At 43.6% G+C, this 20962-nt stretch overlaps 1 protein-coding gene across 2 annotated transcripts in view; it reads left to right on the plus strand.

The window, feature by feature from the left end:
- The window catches only part of LOC139795946 (storkhead-box protein 1-like), a 68738-nt gene that overhangs the window by 18264 nt on the left and 29512 nt on the right, over window positions 1-20962 (plus strand). For both annotated transcript variants that reach the window (XM_071743274.1, XM_071743276.1), the window contains exon 2: window positions 20509-20691. In XM_071743274.1, the coding sequence (XP_071599375.1) occupies window positions 20509-20691 (183 nt within the window). The remainder of the gene's footprint in view (window positions 1-20508; window positions 20692-20962) is intronic.

The following is a 20962-nucleotide window of genomic DNA, read 5'->3' on the forward strand; positions in this document are numbered from 1 at the left end:
CATTTTCCTTCTGCTTTTACGGACACATCATTTTCTTCATCTGATAATGTGTTTCAAGGACCAGAAAAGTGAGTCTGTGGTATTTGCCCCCATTGCTGAAAGAAAAACCTGGGGACCTCCCAAGAGCTTATTACAGAATTGAAAGGATATGCATGAAGCCAGGGATTCTTGGTGTCAGGGACTTGTTACAAAAGTGGATAATTAGTACATTATAATTTAAAAATAGATGCTTTTACTTAAAAATGCTGAGCTTGGAACTGAGTGCAGCACATTAGTAGCTTAAGAGAAGATTAAATGTTTCTTCACAGGGGTAGTTATAATGACTTTGGTGTGATTACTCATGTGAATATTTTCCATAGCATGACTGCAAAGTACAAACATTTGGGAAAACGTGTAATCTAGGGAAGTGAGGAAAATTCTTTTGTCACTTCTTTTGAATAACACAAGCAGAACAAAGATAACATAGTTTATTAATATCTCCAATAAAAGAAAAAAAGAATTCAATGCTACCCGTGCAACGTGAAACCGTTTGACAAACAGCAGTAAACCTGCTGAACTCTCATGTAGCGTCTCATTCAGGATTTTTTTCTCTTGTGGAACAAGTCTCATTTAGTATTTTTTTTCCTCATTTCTGGTTGTTGTTTTGTGTTTTTTTGTTTATGAAACAGCTCAGCATGGCAAATAACAAAGCATGAGAGTCATAGTGGGCTTGTTTTCTGTTGGTATCATTCCTTAAGGTGGGGTCAGCCAATAAAACCTGATTTCCCAATTTTGGTTTGTATAGGGCTGTATTTAACAGGTAGTGAGATGGACAGCAGTAGCTGAGTGCTCTGTAAGTATTGGAGGGAATAACAAGAAGCAAGATGCTCACTTGAGAGAGGCCTTTCTTATATGTATTGTATGGTGGTTTGAGAAGTTCTCTGCACAGATCCACTTAAGGGGGTGGATTCACAGGGTGCAGCAAGGGAAATGAGGAGCTCATCAGCATGCTCCTGTGACTTACTTTACCTTATGTTGACATGAGCTTTTATGGGGTGTTCCAAGGAACTTGCTTTGCTAGCCCTAACAAAACCAAGCGGCCAAGCCATGCGTGTCCTTGATGTGGCAAAAATGCCAGGAGTGGTGGGGATGGAGGAAGAGCTCACTCCTGCAGATTGGGGCATAAGGTCCAGCCCACGTGTGCTGCTGGTGATTTGAAAAATCATATTATGGTTTGTGTTGGAAGAGGCCTTTAAAGGTCATCTGCAGTAAGCAGGGACATCTTCAAGTAGGTTTCTCAGAGCCCCTGTCCAGCCTGACCTTGAATATTTTCAGGGATACAGCTTTTACCACCTCTTTGGGCAACCTGTTCCATTGTTTGATCACATTCATTTAAAAAAATTTCTTCACAAAATCCAATCGGAATCTGCTCTCTTTCAGTTTAAAACCATAACCCCTTGTTCTGTTGCTACAGGCCCTGCTGAAATGTTTGTCCCCATCTTTCTTATAGTCCTCCTTCAAGCAGTGAAAGTCTGCAATAATGCCTACCCAGTGTCTTCTCCAGGCTAACGACACCAGCTCTCTCATCCTGTCTCTCATCCTCTTGTGCCATCCCTCTGATAATTTTTTTGTGTCCCTTTGAGCCCCATTTGTAGAGGTGGTGAGGGGAAGCTGAGTGTTTTAGGGGCTATGTACATGGCCCTTGTGCTCGTGAGCAAGACAGGCTGAGAGCATTGGGCACAAGGCATACTGATGTTGGTGTGGTAGGTTGGGGAGAAGGAAGAAATATTTGAGTGATTAGTCCTTTGCAATAGCTTTTCTGTGCTGTGATGGCTTCAGTGTCATTGAATGTTACTCTGCAAATTACACCCTTCTTTCTTTTCTTGAACATGTTGTTGTGGCTTGGCCAGGCCACTTCCTACAGTGGCAACGTGCCTTGCAAACTGCTGCATCATAGGAGAAGGCTTTGGATCCCAGGGGGTGCCTTGGGGTAACTGCTCCCTTACGCTTCAATCTGCTGAGCTATGTTCAAAGCCAGATTTTTGGCAGAGTATTTATTGCGCTGATACCTGCAAAATCAAAGAATATTGTCTATTTAGGAGGATTTATGCTGTAACTGCATGTGAGGGAATCAGGCCTTTGATCTTAAGAAAACTAAAACTTTCAGAAGCAAATAGAAGTCAAAGCTTAGTCCTTCGGGTGACCCAGCTGGTCCAGCCAACTAAATCAGTGGCAGATAGACAGCATATCTGTATGGGATGTGTCTAATGTCAACTCAGTGCTAAGGAGAACAGTGGAAAGAGGGAATAGAAAGAAAGGCATTGGACAGAAACAGCAAAAATGAAAAGACCAGTTAGGATACATATCCATAGGGAGAGCTAAGCCAGTGTGAGGCATCTTCTGGATCTTGTACACGTATGTGTTTATGGTAGTATGTGCTGTGTGGTGTATGTGTGTGCTGTGGTGGTGTGTATGTGCTGTGGTGGTGGCTGTATCCCCTGATAGGATTTCAGTGCTTTGGCCTTTGTGTAAGCAGAATGTTGAAAAGACCATTTGTCTTGAAGATTTAGAAATAGTTTGTAAATTTAATGTAACATTGAATTAACAATCAAATCTTGAGCAGAGTAAGTGAGGAGTGGCTTCTTGAAGAGCTGGGTTTTATTGCTGGATTTTGGGTTCCCAGTCTTCTTTCCCTCTATATTTCCTCATTAAAAAGCTCAGGGGAGGTAACATAGTAGCAGAGAATCCAGTGGCTTTCCTTGCCATAACACATGGTTGCTGTGCTGAGTGTTTTGGAAGATTTACCCCTGTGTGGTTCTGTTGGCTTTATGGGTATTCGTGCTCTGCTTCTAAGATAGTGGCAGAGCTTTATGAAATAGGGCCCTTTTATTTGCTCGGGGTGAGCTTTTTTATCACAGAGGAGCAGCCTAGCAAAGTGTATCTTCACTTGCACCAGGCTACATAAACATACTGCTTTTACCCTTGTTTCTGTCTTTGTCCAGCTTATGAGTTGCCTTGTGGACAGGAAGATAAGTGTCTCTTGCTGGATGAAGGGCAAAGCCTAACCCATTTTGCTCTAAGCCATTTCTTGAGTTTAAGTTACAAAAGGTAAAAACCTTTGATGCAGAGCAGAGGCTCAGCTATTATGGGCATAATTACTGAAGAATGCAGGATGGTTAAAAGATGCTGTCAAGCTGGGCTGTGTTTTAAACCTATCTGACAGGTAAAGAAGGCTTAGACATAGCCATATTTTACTGCTATGACTTTTCTCCTCCTGCTTTTTCTCTCCTGCAAAATACACACACACAAAATCCACAGCTTTTGGTTAAGAGCCAAGCTCTCCATTGTCTTCCCCTCTGCAGTCGTGTGAGCAGCTTCAGCTCGACGATGAATGCTTGATGTAATCTTCTGAAATCAGGCACATAGGTGTGTTGTCCTTATTAGCCTGATAGTGGCTGTTTAACTACTTTATCTCAGTTATAATTAAAAATGCATTACCTTGAAGGGAGTGAGAGGAGGTGGGTCAGGAAGCTGGAGCGAGATGGATCCAAGGCAGGATGTGTTGGGGCCTGCAGATGGGAAGTGCCTGGCAAAGAACTTGTCTGCCTGCAAGTGGCTTCTAGCTATGGAGCTGAAAAAGATTTCTGGTCCCTGAACATCCGATTTATGCTGTTATTTGAATTGTCTTTTTGCCTCTTGGTGCAGACGTCTGCATACCCAACTGAGATTATGCAGTTTCCTCCATTTAAAATATTTACTTTCCCCTACGGAAAGGTGAGAAGGTGGATGGAGTTCACCTTCAATGTGTGCCTGCTTTTGAAGGGTTTTTTTTAGGATCCCACACAATCCACAGCATTCCTTGTGAGCTCTTTAGGCCTCAGGGAAAGAAACTGTGTCTTTGCTTCAACCTTATTCATCTACAAAATGAAAATAAACTTGAAATCCTTGTTGCATGCCTTTCTGTTTCTTCAGCTTTCCCTTGGAGTGAATTTGACAAGGTGGAGACCTCTTGAAAATGGCTGACACTCTCTGACTCCCTGTTTATACATCCCAGGAAGATCTATGGATAGAAGGCACTAAGCAAGAGCAAAATTGCATTAGGAGGTTTGGCTATCCCTCCTGCCTAAATTAGTGCATTTGAAATGATGGAAATTTATTTGTAGAGATAAAGTGACCAGCCTTTTAAAAGTAACTAGTGGTGTCATCAAGGGAGTGGTAAATGTTCTAGCATCCTGAAGTGATGAGGAAGCTAAACCAAAACTTTCTTTGCCAAAGATTTACAGGAGACCAATGATTTTTGCTTTGGATAAAAATGCCCAGCCTTGTGGCTACTTGTGATGGGCCAGATGTGGCCTTCTGCCAAAAATTAGGAATGATTTAAATAACGAGAATTTACTTCTGAATGGATCAATAATGGTGATTTCTGAAGTGATTCTATGAATTATTTTAAAAGTGCCAGGTGAATTCTTCCAGCAAAATTGTTGACTGAGTTGTTCCTGTTAGAAAACAAAACACTGGTTCTTTAGGGAGGGGGAAAGAAGCTGGGGCAGTAGCAGCAAACACGAAGATACTGGGCGTCTGCAGTTCTCTGGTGAGGAAGGGAACTGGCTGTAGCTGTTGTCGAGGAAGGGGTGCTGCTTCTCATAATACAGAGGAAAGGGTGTGAAACATGGTAATAATTGTAGGAAACAATTGTCCTTGTTCTGGCTGGACTGCGCCCTACACAGCGTATGGAAATAAACACAGATCTCTCTGCATCTCTCTGTGCTGGCTCAGCCTATTGGTGCAACGAAAAAAGGAAATCATGGAGGAAGAGGGCTCTTGGCAGGCTTGGGTTTTCCTCTGCAGAGAGGTGAGAGGGTGAGCGTAGTTAAAATGTACCCTGCAAAATGTGTATATTTGGTTTGAAATATTTCAGGGTAACACAGAAGGCAAAACACCTTTATGAACTCCTGACTTCTTGTGTCCGTGGGTTACCTGTTAGAGGTTCTGGTATTAACATTTTATAAAAAATTTTGGGTTTTTCTTTTATGTCTTCCCTATATTCTTTCTTCTGGGCATGAGGAAACTTTTGTCCTTCAACTCTAATTTACTGTCACATCTCATCTGTCTCAAGATCCTTTCTTGGTCAGGTCAGTACTTCTCATCATCCGTGTTTGGCTGCTTTGCTTTTGACACTTTTCTCTTTTCCTATCTCCTGATCTTATTTGACCTCTGACTGTCATTCTGGCACCTTTTTGGTTTCGTTCTTACCGTCTTGTTTCTGGGCTGTTCTGCATATTCCTTTTCGCTTTATTACTCAGGCTCCTTGCCTGCTGCTCCAGGGGCTCAGCTACTGTTTCCATATTGCTCACCCCTTCTCCCTTGTTCATCTCTTTCTGTTTAGATTTTTGTTGTCTTTTTCATCACATTCCTCTGTGCATAGCTTACTGGTGGTATGAGCCACCTCCGTCACCTCCCTCCTGAACAGCCTTTCTTAATCCCTCCACATATTTCGCTAGTCCCATCCTATTTGAGCACGTAGCAAGTCATTCTTCAGTCTCTGCCTCTTGCTCATCCCATGAATCTGGACTACATGCAAAATCTTTGGCTACAAACTTTCGAGGAAACCTAATTCAGTCTTTACGAGTTCAGACCTTTGCAGGCTGTAATTACCTCTCCCCGTCATGGCTGAGACCTCCTTCCTGCTGCTTAGCCTGACGCAGGCACGCACGCGCTCACGTGTACATATACAGCATCCCTGTTCCCCCAGGTCTGTTCAGCCTGTGCAAACATCAGGTCACCTGTGCTGGATCTTGCAGTCGTGGCCTCTTGGCATCCCTCCTTCTGCTCCAGGCTCTGCCTGATTTTCCTTCCATCTGCCAAGCCAGGTATTGTTCCCCACATTACCCTTCTGAGAAAGGACTCAGCTGGTGTGTGTCTGCAGCATCTGTCTGGGTTGGCTGGGCCTTACTTTTGCCGTATTGAAATACTCTCAGTGATTGCCTTCTCTGACTGTTTTAATAATCTTCATGTAGAGAGCTCTTTTCTTCAGCATCTCCTTCCCCTGTCAACTCCCAGGCTCACAATAGCTGCTCTGTGTTTGCTGTTTTCTTAGTTCTCCTGTGGTCTAAGGCAGGCAGACACTCTTCTAGGTAAGGGTGCTTTCACATTTAAGTCTGCCCTAAGAAGGACAGCATCCCATTTGGTACTGAAATACTTACTAATAACTCTGGTGAACTCATCCCCAGCATGACATTGACTGTCAGTGGGGTTAAATTCTTATACCAACATTTTTGAGAAGAAGAACAAGAAAGGACTTTGGAAATTAATTGTAAGGGCACCATGAATTTATGGAGGGTATAAAAGGAAAGGCTTTCTTGGAGAAACACCTTTTGTTGCTGTACCTACTTTTTTCCCCCTACTAACTGCACGGTGAGCTGGCTCATCTGACAGGCTTTCAGCTTTCTGAATGGGCTTGCTCTCCTCCTTTTCTTAAGTTAAATGCTTGAGCTGTTAAAAAATACAAAGGAGGAAAAGCCCCTGATGTGGAGCATGAAGTTATTGCCACGTTCACTCTGGGTTGGACATGCTTATCTGATTTAAAAGTCATTGGAGTAATCACATTATCACCCTCTGCTTTCTCCCTACTTCTCCTTGGAGGCCCTCTGGCAGGTCTCCAAGGGCAGAGCTTGCAATCCAGAATGATCTGATGCTGTGCTTGAGAGGAGAAACCCATGGAAATGTCATTTTAAACATACAGAAGATCTCTGTATATCCAACCCATCAGCACAGGGCACTCAGGTGAAGACTTTCCTCTCCTGTCCTTCATCTCCCGGTTAATTTTCCCCGTTTCACAAGAGCTTGGTGTACATGAGGTCATACACATCAAACAGTGGGGCAGCAGAACAAAGCAGTTTTCAAGGGAAATTAAGACAGCCAGGTTTAATTTGTTTTGGTTTAAGTTTTGGGGATTTTTTTGTTCAGGTTTTTTTGGGGGGTTATTTTGTTTCACTTTTGGTTTGGGTTTTGGGGTTTTTTTTTGTAAGATATAAAATACTTACTATTAAAAGACCTGCTTGTTCTTGTATCGCAGACACTGAATTATTAAATCTCAGAATCTTCAGTTTTGCTAAAGAGTAATTAGTGTGTGCAGTATCTTCCTGACGTGCTGGAGATGTAATCAGGAACCAAGGTGCTCTTAGCAAGAGCTTTGTTAAAGCATACTTTAAAATACCATCTTACCACTAATAGAAAGAGCCTGTAGTCATATTAAAAAAAAAAAAAAAATTATTTTGGAGGTTGAGAGGTTTGGGAAGATAGGATCAGGTATATGTAGTGTCAGAGACTGTGCTCATCTTGCTTAAATTTTCAGCATACATCCTCATAACACAGTGTCAGCAGAAATGCAGGCAAAGCTTAAAGGATTACTCTGAGTAATATTAGGATGTGAGTTTTGGGGATTGTTTGTTGCATTAGAGCTGAAGGAGTCGTTTGGGTGCTTAGCTTGGACTCATGCCCATGTCTAACCATATGGTACAGCAGTTGATGGAATGCAGATAATAACTTCATTTTCTTTGCTATTTAAGTTCAAACTTGTTCTAACAGGACCCCTCCCAAGCTTTGTTTCAACCCGCTATATGAACCTAGTAGGGAAATTCATTTCTCCGTGCCTCAGTTTCCCTGTACTGCAAACAGCAATAATAATACATTTCTTCTCTTTTAATGTGTTTGGAGCGCATGGATGAGAAGCAACAAACATGAGCTTGCTATTTAATTATTTAGCCTATTGCTTGCACTCAAGTTGTCTGACCATGCAATGGGAACACCCATGATTGGGAAACCTGGACTTCCCATCTCTATCTGGGCAGCACCTGGGCAGTGGTGCTTGCCTGCCCTGCTGGGTCTGCGACCTGCAACGCTGGCAAATTCACCTGGCATTGGCCAACTGACCACTTCAGAGAGTGAGGGTGGTGAGTAGGGTGAAAGCATGCTTCAGACCTAAATAAAGCAAAATTTTTCTCTTCTGGCCAGCAAGCCTGAATACCTTGCTGCTTGCAAGATAATTTTAAGCTGTATTAATATTTCAAAAGAGCAGAAGTGAGTCAAACCAGCTGAGCCCTGTATGTTGTTGTCATAGGTATGTGGTTAAATCCACATCCATCAGCCCCAAGAAGTTGCTCTGTGGGGTTGGGTCAAGACATAGTGGAGTCCCCATTTCCCTGAGTGGTGTGGGAGCAATGGGAATAGCAATTTCTCTTTCCCTTAACAAATGGCTGATAAATGACTGTACTTCAGATTTGGGGTCCTAAGCCATGGTCCATGAACCCAGACAGTACGTCTTTACTCCTTTTTACAGGATTAAATTTAACATGAGGAATCTGCTTTGGAAAGGGGTTTGAAATGTTGGATGGAGGCGAAACTGACCCCATGAGTGCTGGTAGTAATGTGTGTGCTATCTAGATGTGTCATGATCTTCTGAGGTTTTGACAGCTTTGTATGTATTTTAGATATGATGTGTATATTTTAAGCCTTTTAATTAAAAAGTAGGTATATATTTGCAGGTAAACAAGTAGCTTAGAAAAAAAAATCTAATATGGAGCAGTTGTACAAAGAATTGTATTGTGCTGTAGCATTATACCAGCTGTTACCAACCCCACAGGCAAAGGCTTATGGCTTAGATTTAAGGAGTGTATGGTGTGTCCTGGTGCCACAGTAGAAACTGCATGTAGGAGGAGACAGTTTCAAGATGCAAGACCTGTTGACTCCTCAGATTCCTGACTCCAAGGCTGCTCGGCCTGAAAGCAGCATGCAATCAATAAGGTCATTTTAAGGGGGTTTGGAGTTGATCTTCAAAGTCATGTAGTATTTGTAATGTCTTCATTGAGAAACATACATTACTTCATGAAAAGTTTGAGGAGCTGATAGTGATCCAAAAGGATTGCACAGACATAAGCATGAGAACAAAATGAGGTGAAATGAATATTAAGTATAAATAGTTGACAGTGCCCCAAACTTTAAAAAAAACAACACTAGGTGCTTTGTCATCCAGCAGCTGATGAAATTTTCACCCTCTCTCGTTTTTGTCCTTGCTGCCTTGCATGTGTTACTTGATTTCATTGTGCTTATCCAGTTTATGCCAATAGTGGTATCTTCCAGAAAACAAAGTTATGTCCTTCAGATAAAATAGAGAGCCCTGATTTCTTTTTTAGGTAGGTGGAATATGAATTCATTGATGTGGTCTGAAAAAAATCTCTGTGTATTCCTGTGTCTGTGAGCTAGTCTCAGTCTAGCAGACACAGTACTTGTACCCCTCATCTCCTCCTTCCCCTTTTCTCCTTTTCCAGTTTCTTTGCTGTTTTGATTATGCTGATCATACTTTTCTGCATGTGCAAGCCTCTTTCTTCCCTCCTCCCTCCTTCCATCACTGCTGTTATCTCTTCCAGCTGACTGTCCTCCACGGCATCTATATGAAATGCAAGTTTTAAATGTGAATGGTACCTCAATAGCACTTACCAATTTAAGTACATATGATAAAAATTGTTTTAGCTGTAAAGGGGAAAGTGGCCCTGTGCTTTGTTTTGTTGTGATCAGCAATTGCTTGATTATCTGAATGGCCTGAATAACTTTGATCTGGATTCTGCTGATGCGTAGTGTCTTCTGGTAACTAGGTTTGGAGAATTATTTGTGCTCCAAGTAATTCTTGATGATAACAAAGGTTTTGCAGGAATAGTGTTAGGAAATCTTTCAGTAACTTTTTCAAGCACCTCGCCTATGCGCTGATTTTTTTTTTTTTTTCAGTTATACTTAAAACCCAAACCCAGAACTTGTTTTTAAATATTAGTTAAATATTTTCTTGTTGTACAAGCTATTGCACTAATTCAGACTAAAGTCCCTGTAGCATGAAATCACAGTGCAGAAAGCCAGAAATGTGCAGGATCCAGGCTATTACTTGTACATGGTGAGGGAGGAAAACCCTGTAGCATCCCACACTTGAAAACTCCCATTTAGCAAGCCCTCAATTTAATACCCAGTGTCCTCATTTGCGTTGTGTGGGACACAGTTTATATGCCAAGAAAGTGGACAAACTTGCTCCTCTCTGTTATTTTGATGCTGAAAAGAAAATACCATGTCTGGTTCCTCTGCATATGATTCTCCCAGTGGAGCAAGGTGTTGTAAGCTGGTGGAGTAAGTGAGAAATGGAACTGAAAATATAGGCCACTGCATCGCCAGCTGGTAGGCAGCTCCATGCTATGCTGTCATCTAGACCAGATTTTTCTTGGCAGATGCTTCCCACTGGTATGGGCAGTTATGAAGGTGAGCGTGTAAGCCAGGCTGACTGATCCCTGCTCCCATTACTCATGTCACTTAGGTCATTACTGCTGGTCTTGACCCTGCCAGCCACCTCCACCTCATGAGAGATATATGCTGGGAAGTGCTCAGCTCTGAAATGGTAGAGGCAGTTTAAGCATGTACTGTTTGGTTGTGTTTGTTTGTTTTTTTGTTTTTTAAATTTATTTTATTTTTTCCCTGCTTAATACCTTTTCCATATTTTTCCAAAGATCCATAGCTGCAGCATATTTGCTGTCAAGCTTGCATTTTTTTTGCTGCTTTTGAAATCAGAGCTAATTGTACCTTCTTTCAGACTTCCTGAGTGACTGCAGGTCTTGGAAGTTCAGTACTTCAGATCACTGAATATCTTACTGCTACTTGTGATCATTATCCTGACTTCTGGGCATGATTCTGCAGACTTGTTTCTGAGGGATGCTTTTTCAGGAGGTAGCTTTGATCCTCCTTTGGTAGGAAATATCTTGTGCAGCTCTTGGCCATTACTCTCAGGGCTCAATGTGGGTTTATTACTCTACAGGGAGAGCAAGTGAGGAGGTGAGAATTTGCCTTTTAGCATCCGTAATGGTTTGGAGCTCTTTGAACGTGTCCCAGGCTCACCACCTTTTCAGGCCCTGAGATCCTGGGAATGCTGCTGTGGTTGCATGGTGGAGTCTGGAGTTGCATGGTGGAGTCTATGGCACTGTGGCAAACACTGGAGTTTTTGTGGATCTCATGCAATAAAGTTTGCAGCTACTGTGTGGTCAGATGGACACAATGTCTTTACAACTCCAGCCAAGCCCTAGATAGCTCCTTAATGCGAGAAATTCTCTTAATTTGTAGAAAGAGATTCAAATGCCACTATGAGAAGTTCTTGAAGACCTTCTAAGGTCTCCTAAGACTGGTTGTGCCTGGCCCTCTCTGGAAGCACAGCTTAGAAGAAGCATTGGGCTGCAGAGGATGTTGGAAGGAGAGTGTCACCTCAGCCTGTCCTAGGGCAGCTGCTTGGGTTGACTCTCACACAGATGGGCCACTTCTGGGCTGGCTTGGAAGCTGGTGTTGCCACAAAGCCGTTTTGCTGATCTTCATACAAGCTGTTCTTGTTGCCACTGGAAGACCTTCTCTTGCAGACTGCCTGTGCTGAGGACAGATTTTGTTGGTGCACAGAAAACTAAACTGGGAGTGTGATGGGGTAAAAGCATCCCCCCATGGGAATGGAGCTGGAATACAAGTTTTGCACTGACTCATGTGGGTGTTGCTGTCATTATGACCCTTAAACTCTGCTGTTTCCCTGCTACTGCTCTATGTCTTTACCTACCAGGAAACAGGTGGAAAAAGTGTCCAAGGCAATGGACCAGGTTTTTGCAATAGACAATTTGGGTTTTGGCAGCTGAGGTGAGCAGGCATGATCCATTCAGCATCTGTTTCTCTGTGCAAAATGGCAGGAAACCTGGTCTTTCTATCCCTTTGACACTTGCATGTGCATTAACATAAATGCCCCAAATATTTCCCAACTGAGATAATATCAGTAAAAAAACAATGTTTAATTGTAACCTTGCAAAAATCTGAAGCAACATTTTTTGAATGTTGCTCCCATCCCATGTGACTATTGCCAAACCAGTACTGTGTTTAGCCCTACATCATATGTGAAGTGGTAGCTAGAGAAAACATTAACTCTGCTCCCCTACAAATGTCTTTGCATCCTGCTCCCCCTGCTAGGGTTTGGACATCCTCCTCATGTTTCCCCATGACAGATCTTCCCAGTTTCCTTGCTTGTGGGAATGATGCAGTGGAGCTGAAAGGTAGTTAGTGGCAATCCTGTCCCAACTCCCTTCCTCTCCCCCAAATTTGTGCCTGCTTGAGTGTGCTTTTTGTAACTGGCAGATGGCTAAGTCTGTATGTTCCTGTGCTGTCAGGAATAAGAGGAGCATGAGGAAACTCTTGTGTTATGAAGACTGATGGAACTATTTAGTCTCTGCTCTCACCTTTTAGATGAGGATGGGTGCAGAGCAATAACATTTGTGTTTAAGGGTCCTTGATGAAGATGAAGGCTAGGTCTGTGCAGCTGTGAGCCCCATGTCTTTTTAGGTATGGGAGAACAAAGTAAGCTTCTGGAGAGCAGGAAGGTAAAAGGCTGGTCACAGGCTTCCATAATGAGAAGTGTATTTTTTCTTCTACTACTCTGTAAGGGTTCATAGCTGCAAGCCTGTGCCCTTGTGAGCTGAGCAGTCCTAGGTCTGTCCCATTACAAAGGCAGCACCAGCTTTCCTCAACCTTCAGCATCTCCTGGATGAAAGTCTTGGGCTCCCTCTGCAACCCAGTCAATTTAGTTTTCCTTTGCAAATCACTATGAAATCCTGCTGCAATACAGTACAAGCAACTGTGCAACTTTTTCTTCCTCAGGACAGACCTGGACAGATTTTCACTCTGAAATGCCAAAAAACTGCAAAGGTAACTTTTTTTCTTTAAAGAAATACAAAAAGGAGCAATTCTAATTATGTAAAGTATACGAAGCATTCCAGTTTTCACAGTGTATGGTGTACAACACAGGTGTAATTCCAATTTCAAACCTTTTTTCATAGAGAGGTCAGAGCTCTCCTGCAGTTATCAGTTGGACTGTACTTTTCAATTGTTTTGAAAGTGAGAAAACGGTTCTCTGTATATACTGCCTTGCTAAATGATAGTCTAAAGCAGTTTGTATACCTTCAGCTGCTATTGTGATTTGAAGAGTTTCCCAGCTTTCTTTTTTTTTTTTTTTTTTTTTTAACCTATTTGATCTGCCCTGAAGCCCAGGTGAAAACCACTGAAATGATAACATGACAGGAATATTCCACAAGTGAGCAGCCTAAGTTTTCTTTTTTGTTTTCTTTTTTTTTTTTCTTTTTTTTTTTCTCCTTGACTAATCTGCTAAAACAGCTGGAATGAAAAGCATCTAACTTAGTTCTTGGAGAAATCTTTGTGTATTTTACCAAATAATTGGAGCAGCTGAGATTCAGAGCTGGCTGTAGGGCTCCTTTGCTCTTCCCATGTACCTATAAGTCAGTCTGGATTGTCCTCACTACATGGGCTGATACTGATACAAGAGGCTGATGGCAGAGTCCTCCTGTAGAGACTGCAGGTGCTTGCTGAGCCTTCATCCTCATCCTCCTCTTCCTTCTTCTCCATCATTGGATGCTGTAGCTGAGCTCAGTCACTGAGGCATCAGGCAGGAAGCTGATCTGTGCAGCTCGCAAATGGGCAGCCACTCCTATCCAAAGAATGTGCTCAGGAACACTATTAATTTATTTTATTTGGCATTATTAGGAAAAAAACCAACCAAATCCATCCCTGAATGCTCTGTTGTCAGGATTTTCTTTAAATAGCCAGTTCTGGAAACAGGAAATTCCTTTACCTCCGGAAACAGGAAACAGATCTGACTATTACATATTTGTTTTAAATCTTTCAATTATCCACTGCTGCTCCTCACCTCTGACTTTCTTTTTGCTGCTCAGATAAATTGTGTTTATTTTTGATAAGCTGGTGTCTGCGGGTGTTGTGCAAGACTCCAGGGTATGTTGCCATGAAGTGATTCATTGTATTTTGTTATAAAGCTGGCAGGGCTGATGTTTTTTGTGTCCACCATGTTCATTATTTGTATGAACACACGAAGTTCTGTTCACTGAGGTTTGATACAGGGGTGTTGTTTGATGACTCAAAATTATATAAAATATCAATATATATATATACACCAATATATATATATGATGTCTAATTGACATCAATGAGAATTCATGTCACAGAACCAAATGAAGGACAGGATACGTATTTTTAATTTTTTTTTTTAAGGCTAACATTCAGAGTCTACTGACAAAATAAGGCACACCAGTGGAAATGTAGTACTTTTAGAAAGTCAGGGCCAGAAGGGACTTCAAGATATCATCTAACCTATCTCCTTGCCCCCAAGAAGGAAAGATGTTTATCTTCAAAACCTCTGATCTTCAAAGCCTCTGATGAGGCTGATTTCAAAACCCATCAACAAATCGTGTGCCAGGCCTTCACTCTCCATATAGTCAGGAAGAATTTTTCAGTATACCCTCAGAACTTACTAGGTGTAGAATAAGCTTTTGTTTCCCTTTGTGAAGTAGGACAACTGCTGACCATCCTTTTCCTACAATTATCTGGTCTTGGGACTGTATGTTCTCAGAATGTATTTGCCACCTCTATAGCCTTCTCTTAATCTTCTGAGCTTTTACCTGTAGGTCATGTTTCCAAATGTCTTTTGACTCTTGTGGCTTGCTTCTTGAGCTCCACCCCAAATGTGCCTGCCTTTTTCTGAAAAGGTAATTTCCCAGGCTTGGGCAAAGTCTCCATCTGCAGCCTCACGGCTGCTGAACAGAGAAATAGCTGCCTTTTCAGCTGTGCCTATGATGTCCTCTAAGTCCACACTTTGGTGGTCTTTGCAAAACCAGTGTGCCATTGACTCCTGAGCCATCTGCAGCCCTCTGTAATTGGGGTGTTTTGGTGCTACTGCTGCATCTCCCTTTATTCGATCTTTGTTTCTGTGGAGCCTTCCTTTCTAAGCAGAGCACTGTGCTATTAACTGTCCTGGGAATGTGCTGGCTCTTAAATAATCACAAGCGGGGCCACCGTGCCAAGTTTTGGTTTGGAGTAACTGTTTTTTCTGCTTCCAGACCTTGATGTAGCTCCAGAAAAATAAAGGTGTTTACGGATGTATTATGAATTAGCACCCTGGTGCCAGCCCTTTGTAGCCAGGTCCTGGCTCCGGCAGAGCCCTGTGACGCCTCTCCTGCTGCGAATGTGCCTGAGCTGCCATGGGTCTCTGTTGATCTGTGTCATTCGTGTCCTGCCCCTCTCCCTGCCATGGAGTACAGGGTTGTTCTCAAAGCCACTTGCACATAAGAGGGGGACTCATCTGTGTGCTCCAGCCCTGATGCTGCCTGTGACACTGTGTTCACTACCTCTTGCTTGTTCCCTCCAAGGTATCAGTGCCTCACGCTCTCTTTCTCAAAGCACAGCAAAGATGTGCAGAGCTGCAGGGTTGGCAGAGGATCAGCAAGGGGTATGTGCTGTCCAACCTGAGTGACACTGGGCTCTGGAGATGCCTGGAGGGAGGAGGGCTCCCTGCTGCTGCTGCTCACCCCCACAGTCCCAGGACATAGCATCAGCATCCACCTCGCGTTCCCCCTGTCTGTAGCCTTGCTTTGTGCTGAGCTGACTTTCTCCGTAAGGGTCTCCAGAACAGAAGTAGATAAGTAGTGGTTGATATCAGCTTAGCCCTGACCTGCTGCCAGTAGGAGTAGCTATTAGTCTCTATACCCCACTGAGGAGACAAGTTGAAAGTAGCTAACTGGCAGCCTTTAAAACCTACACAGCCTAGCTTGTTCAGCAGCCCACCCCTCTGACTGTATTAACAGCTTTAATTCACTTTTGGTTAGTACAGAATCTATGTTATCTTGTCCATGCTTCAGAGAGCATGTTGGTGCTGGGCAGTGCTGAACTGCTCTGCCCTGCAGCTTCCACCTGATCCCTGCCATCAGTCTGGTCCAGGACACAACAGCTTTTGATGTTAAGTTTATTAGCTCTCAGCAGAGGGTAGCTGCTCTCAGCAAAGGATCCCAAAAATCACTGCATTAGCAAGGAAATAAAGCAAACCAGAAATAACTCTTTGTTTTAATTCCAGCGTAACATGTCAGAGCAGTTTGAGTATGCTTTGGCATGCTGTATGGTAATGGAGACTTTTTTTCATTGGTTGGTTTGAAAAATAGTGATAGATCACAGCTGAAAGAAGAAAGACCTGTGTCTTCCAGAGAATAGTTCTGTAGCTCACGGACAGTGTGCAAAGCCTGCTGACCATTCTGATACCTCCTTGTTCCAAATTAATGTGATGCTTTTCCTTGGAAACATAAACAACTGGGGGGGGGGAAAAGTTATGTCCTGCTAGTTAAAGATAGCTTCTAAATTCTGTCCCCAGGGTAAGGAAAAAAACCCCCCAGAAATAACTTTTTTTTTCCATCCAAAATAGTAGTGCGTTTAATTTTTATCTTTGTCAGGTTTCTTTGGAGCTTGTCATGGTGTGTGGTTGAGTTTACCTGAGGCCAGTGGGAGGCTTGCTGGTGATTTCATCATGTCTCTGCAGCTCTGAAGTGCTGCTCACCTTTCCAGCTTGCTTGGGGAGTAAGTTGGAAATCCTGATTCCCATGTGGAGGAGTGTAGTAGCCAGCTAACCAGTCTGGCTGGGTGGTTTTGGTGTTGTCTTCCTGGATTGCAGAAAGGCAACTAATCTGTGAGTTTTATTCAGTGTCCCTGAGCCAGGGTTCTGCTTTTGTTCCTGCTGTTGGGCAGCAGCTCTTGGCAGTGTCAGCTCACTGGTGTGTGGGAGTCATTTTGCACGGAGGCTGAATTTCCTACATATACAGCAGTGACTTGCTAGGGCCCCTGCGTGTGTACATGAGCTGGGCCAGGGTACAATACTTGCTCTGGTTGGTACTTTTTAGCAGCTCTCTTTTATGGCTCTTGTGGCCATAAAAGGAGGAGAGCTGCTGCTAAGGTAGCCTCTCAGACTGGCCTGATATGCCTCCCGTGCTTCCTTCACTTGGGATTTTTATTTAGTCCTCATAATATTTAATTATTGCCATTTCCATGAACATTTACGAAGGTGCTATTCTCGTTTTCTGCAAGTGAAGGGTAATGAGCACAGTCTCTTGGTCTGCAGCACCTATTTTTCTAATGTGACATCTGTCTTGCTACAAATAATTTACCTGCATCAAATGGTTGTTATACTCCTGCTTGGTATGTGAATCAGAGGACCCTTGGTATAAAGCGTGCTAGCATTTTGGAGCATGACTCATATTAAAGGCATTAAGTTTTCAAGGAGTTAAGTATTTCACAGTGAGGCATGTGAAAAATGGTAAGTAGGTTCCCTCTGGTGCCTCAAAGGAGGCTTGCCCCTTTTTAAAACCATAGATCATCTTTACTGCGTGTCTTTCCCTTAAATAAATGCATAGCTGGTAAGTTTGTTGTTGTTTTGTTGGAGAGCTATTGAATCTTTAACCTCTGGCTTCACTCCTGTGTTTTAGTATTTGTGTTAGTTTCCATAAACTATAAGCAGCACATCACGTAGAGTAGTTAAAATGTGGGTTTTTCTGATGGCCAGGGGCCTGGAACATATGCTATGGAAGAGGCTGAGGGACAGGGGACTGCCCAGAGAGGAGATGGCTTTGGGGGGACCACAGAGCAGCCTGTCCCATCTATGGGGAAGTTACTGACAAGATGGAGCCAGGCTCCAAGGGAGAATGGTTGCAAACTGGAATGGGATTTTCTGACAAAATACTGAAAAAAAGAAAATCTCCATGAGGATAACAGTAATGTGGAGGGTTGGATTAGGTGATCTCAGAGATCTTTTCTGGTTGTGACAATTCCATGATTCTGTGAATCAAGCAAGGACAAATTGTTCAGAGGGGCTCTTGGAGCTCTGTTCTTGGAGCTTTTCAAGGTGCAAATGGACCAGGACCAGTGCAACATCATGTGAAGTCAGGGTTGGCCCTGCTTTGAGCAGGAGGCGGGGGGCCTCCCGAAGTCCCTTCCCTCCTGAACAACCTTATTTAGTGATATTACCCATAAACACGGGCTTTGGAGCTTAGTTGAAAGCTGCGTGGCCTGAGCTTGTGAGTAAAAAAGGGGACTCCAGCCCGATTGTGCTAAACTTGGTGTTTACAGCCTGTTTCTTTAAGTGATAGATTGACTGCTGCTTGCTTATCTGTAGCTCCACGGGGGGAGCACTGGGTGGGCATCTGTGATGCAGCAAATACAGCCCTGAAGTCACAGATTCACAGAATCAGACAGGTTGGAAAGGACCTCTGGGATCATCAAGTCCAACCCTTGATTGACCCTTATATCATCCTGGCCTTAGCTTCGCCCATCTTCCCCGTTCCTGAATCGATGGGCGCACACTGACAGCCTGTAGGGCATGGCTGAGATCCTGTTGCAAATCCAGATTTAGTCGCAGGAAACTGGAAGAAGAGAGGAGAGGAGGAGGGAAAGGGAGAGGGAGAGTTCCCTTGGTGCCGCTGTGAGCCCCGCCGGGGGGCCGTGCGGCGGCGCGCGCCGCTAGGGGCCCCTCGAGGCGCGGGAAGCTCGAGGCTGCGGCGGCGCCGCTCCCCTCAGCACTCAGAGCTCAGGGGGGGAGCGGGGGGTCTGGTTTTGGGGTTTTCTTTTTGTTTGTTTTAAGGCTAAAATCGTATCGGCGGGAGGAAGGCGGTGAGCCATGGCTCTCTGTTTCTGGGGGTTCGAGCTGAGGTGAAGCAGCAGTGGCAGGCGCTGATAGAGGGCAAAGGCTGAGCAAAGCCCCGTCTGAAAGTCACACCGCTGCCTTTCTGCTGGGGGCTGTGAGGAGCCTCTGAGGGAACCGGGGTTTTTAATCTCTAGAAAAGGAGACTGAGAGGAGACTTGACCGCTCTCTGCAACTACGGCAGGAAGCTGAAGCGAGGGGCGGTCGATCTCTTCTCCCAAGTAACAATTGGTAGGATGAGAGGAAACAGCCTCAGGTTGTTCCAGGGGAGGTATAGACTGGATATGAGAAAAAATGCCTTCACTGAAAGGGTCATCAAACGCTGGAGTGGGCTGCCCAGGGAAGTGGCAGAGTCAGCATCCTTGGAGATGTTTAAAAGAAGCGTAGATGTGTGCCTGGGGACACTGTTTGGTGGTGGACTTGGTAGAGTTAGGTTAATGCTTGGACTTCATAATATTAAAGGGCTTTTCCTACCAAAACAAGTCTGTGATTCGATCTTTTTCTGCTTCTGGTTGTCACATTCTCCAAGAAATATGTGCCCCTTGATATTAGAAGTATTTATATTCCTTTATTCCCCATTTACGTTTCCCCCCCATCCATCTCCTCGGTCATGAGGGTTTTTACGGCAAAAATTACTCGTGGTCTGAAAACTTCAGCTGTGTAAATTTATCATAGGGATTATGTTTGGCCATTGCAAAGTATATTTGACAGTGCTAAGCTAAGTGGCTAAATGTCTTGGTGATTTATATGCCACTTAGGGCATAAACATAGTTATTCATTTACCTCATCAAAACAAAGAAGTTTGCTGTTAATGAGGGTAGTTCATCACATCCGGGCTGCCCTGCCATAATTTGGGATGCAGGGAAGGCTGCTGAGGTCTGGGGAGGGCACAGAGAACAGAACCTGGTTGCTCAGCATCTTCAGGGAAGGTGACGCTGGGTGCTTACTCTCTCCTTGCAGCCTTCCTCAGTGGGCCTTTTAATAATTTCAAGTGAAACAGAAGAAAAATACTTTTTTTTCTTATGCAAAAATCACTGGATATATTTTTGCAGTTGTTTGGCACTACCTGTTTAAATGTAGTGTATACGGTATATGTAATCACAAGCATTATGCACTTGGAAACAAACAATTCATCATTTGACGAAAAGCATACATTAGAGTGCTCTCCCTTGGTTTTTTTTGCCTCTCCAAAATGAATTTTTAATTTTAGTTCAGAGGTACACCAAATCAGATTTTTCAGTATACATGCATACTTTTGCAGTCTTAAGTACAACCGTATCAGGAATGTAGTTTTGAACTGAAGCTTGAGCTCCAAACTTTTAGCCTCATAGTGAGGCTCTGTATTTGCATTTTTAAGCTTTTAAAAAAATAGGGAGTTAGAAGTTCTGGCAAACCATGCTTCAGCATGTTTCAGTAACACTCAGGCTGCAATGCCTGTCTGCACAGCTCACCACCATCTGCCTGTCTCTTACCCTCTGCTTTTTTTTTTGTCTTTATATTGTTTAGATTTGAATGTCTGTGCTGAACAGCAGGCTGTCTTCCTATACACAGTATCTTCTGCTATTTTAAAGTAAAAGTCTACAGAATGAAAGTACAGCAGGAAAAATGTTTCAGAGGTGAGAAGCATGGTGAAAGGGAAGTGATCAGCTATAACTTTTAAGGACTAAAAGACAGATACATTTTTACTAGCTCTGGTTCCTGGGGGTTTTGACACACCCTTTTCCTTCTTATGATAGGAGGTCTAGGAGAGAAATTGAACTCTTAGTTGTCATCAGTAGCCTATTTGCTTCTTCTCTCATCCTGACTGCTTGGTCTTCAGTAGCTGGGTTGCTCTTCCCACAGACATTTTTTTTTTACTTTTTCCTTTTTTAGAGGCCAGTTTCTGTTGCTACCATATCTGTTCCTTCAAAGCTGCTTCTTCCTCTGGTTTTTCACAGAGCTGTCCTCATTCTTCATCTTGTCCTGCTCTCCAGCTCTCTCAGACATGCAGTGCCCCATGGCTGGTCCCCACTTGTGTCCCACGGTTGTGCATCTCATTCCTGGGAGGGGGAATGATCCTTGGGATCCATCAAGCAACCAGAAGGAGTCAAACCAGCCAGCAGCCTTTCACCAAACTGAAGGTGAGTGTGCAGTGTCAAGCCAAGATAGCAGGAGTGAAGGGCAGGAGGTATGATATGATGTAGCACAGCCAGGTCAGGGATAAGGGTTGGCACTGGACAGGCTCCTGCAGCTCTGCTGCCTCCTTGCCCCTCTCCTGTGGTCCCATCCTAGGCTGGGGCACTGATGCCTGTCTGACCCTTTGGAGGGGCTTGTCTTAGCTTCAGCATAATGGGCTGAGAGGCAAATGTCCCTGTCCCACAGAGTCAAGGGGGACGGGGTGAAAGGGAAGAC

Source organism: Heliangelus exortis, chromosome 4 (genome assembly GCF_036169615.1).
Source record: "Heliangelus exortis chromosome 4, bHelExo1.hap1, whole genome shotgun sequence".
NCBI classification, from domain to species: Eukaryota; Metazoa; Chordata; class Aves; order Apodiformes; family Trochilidae; genus Heliangelus; species Heliangelus exortis.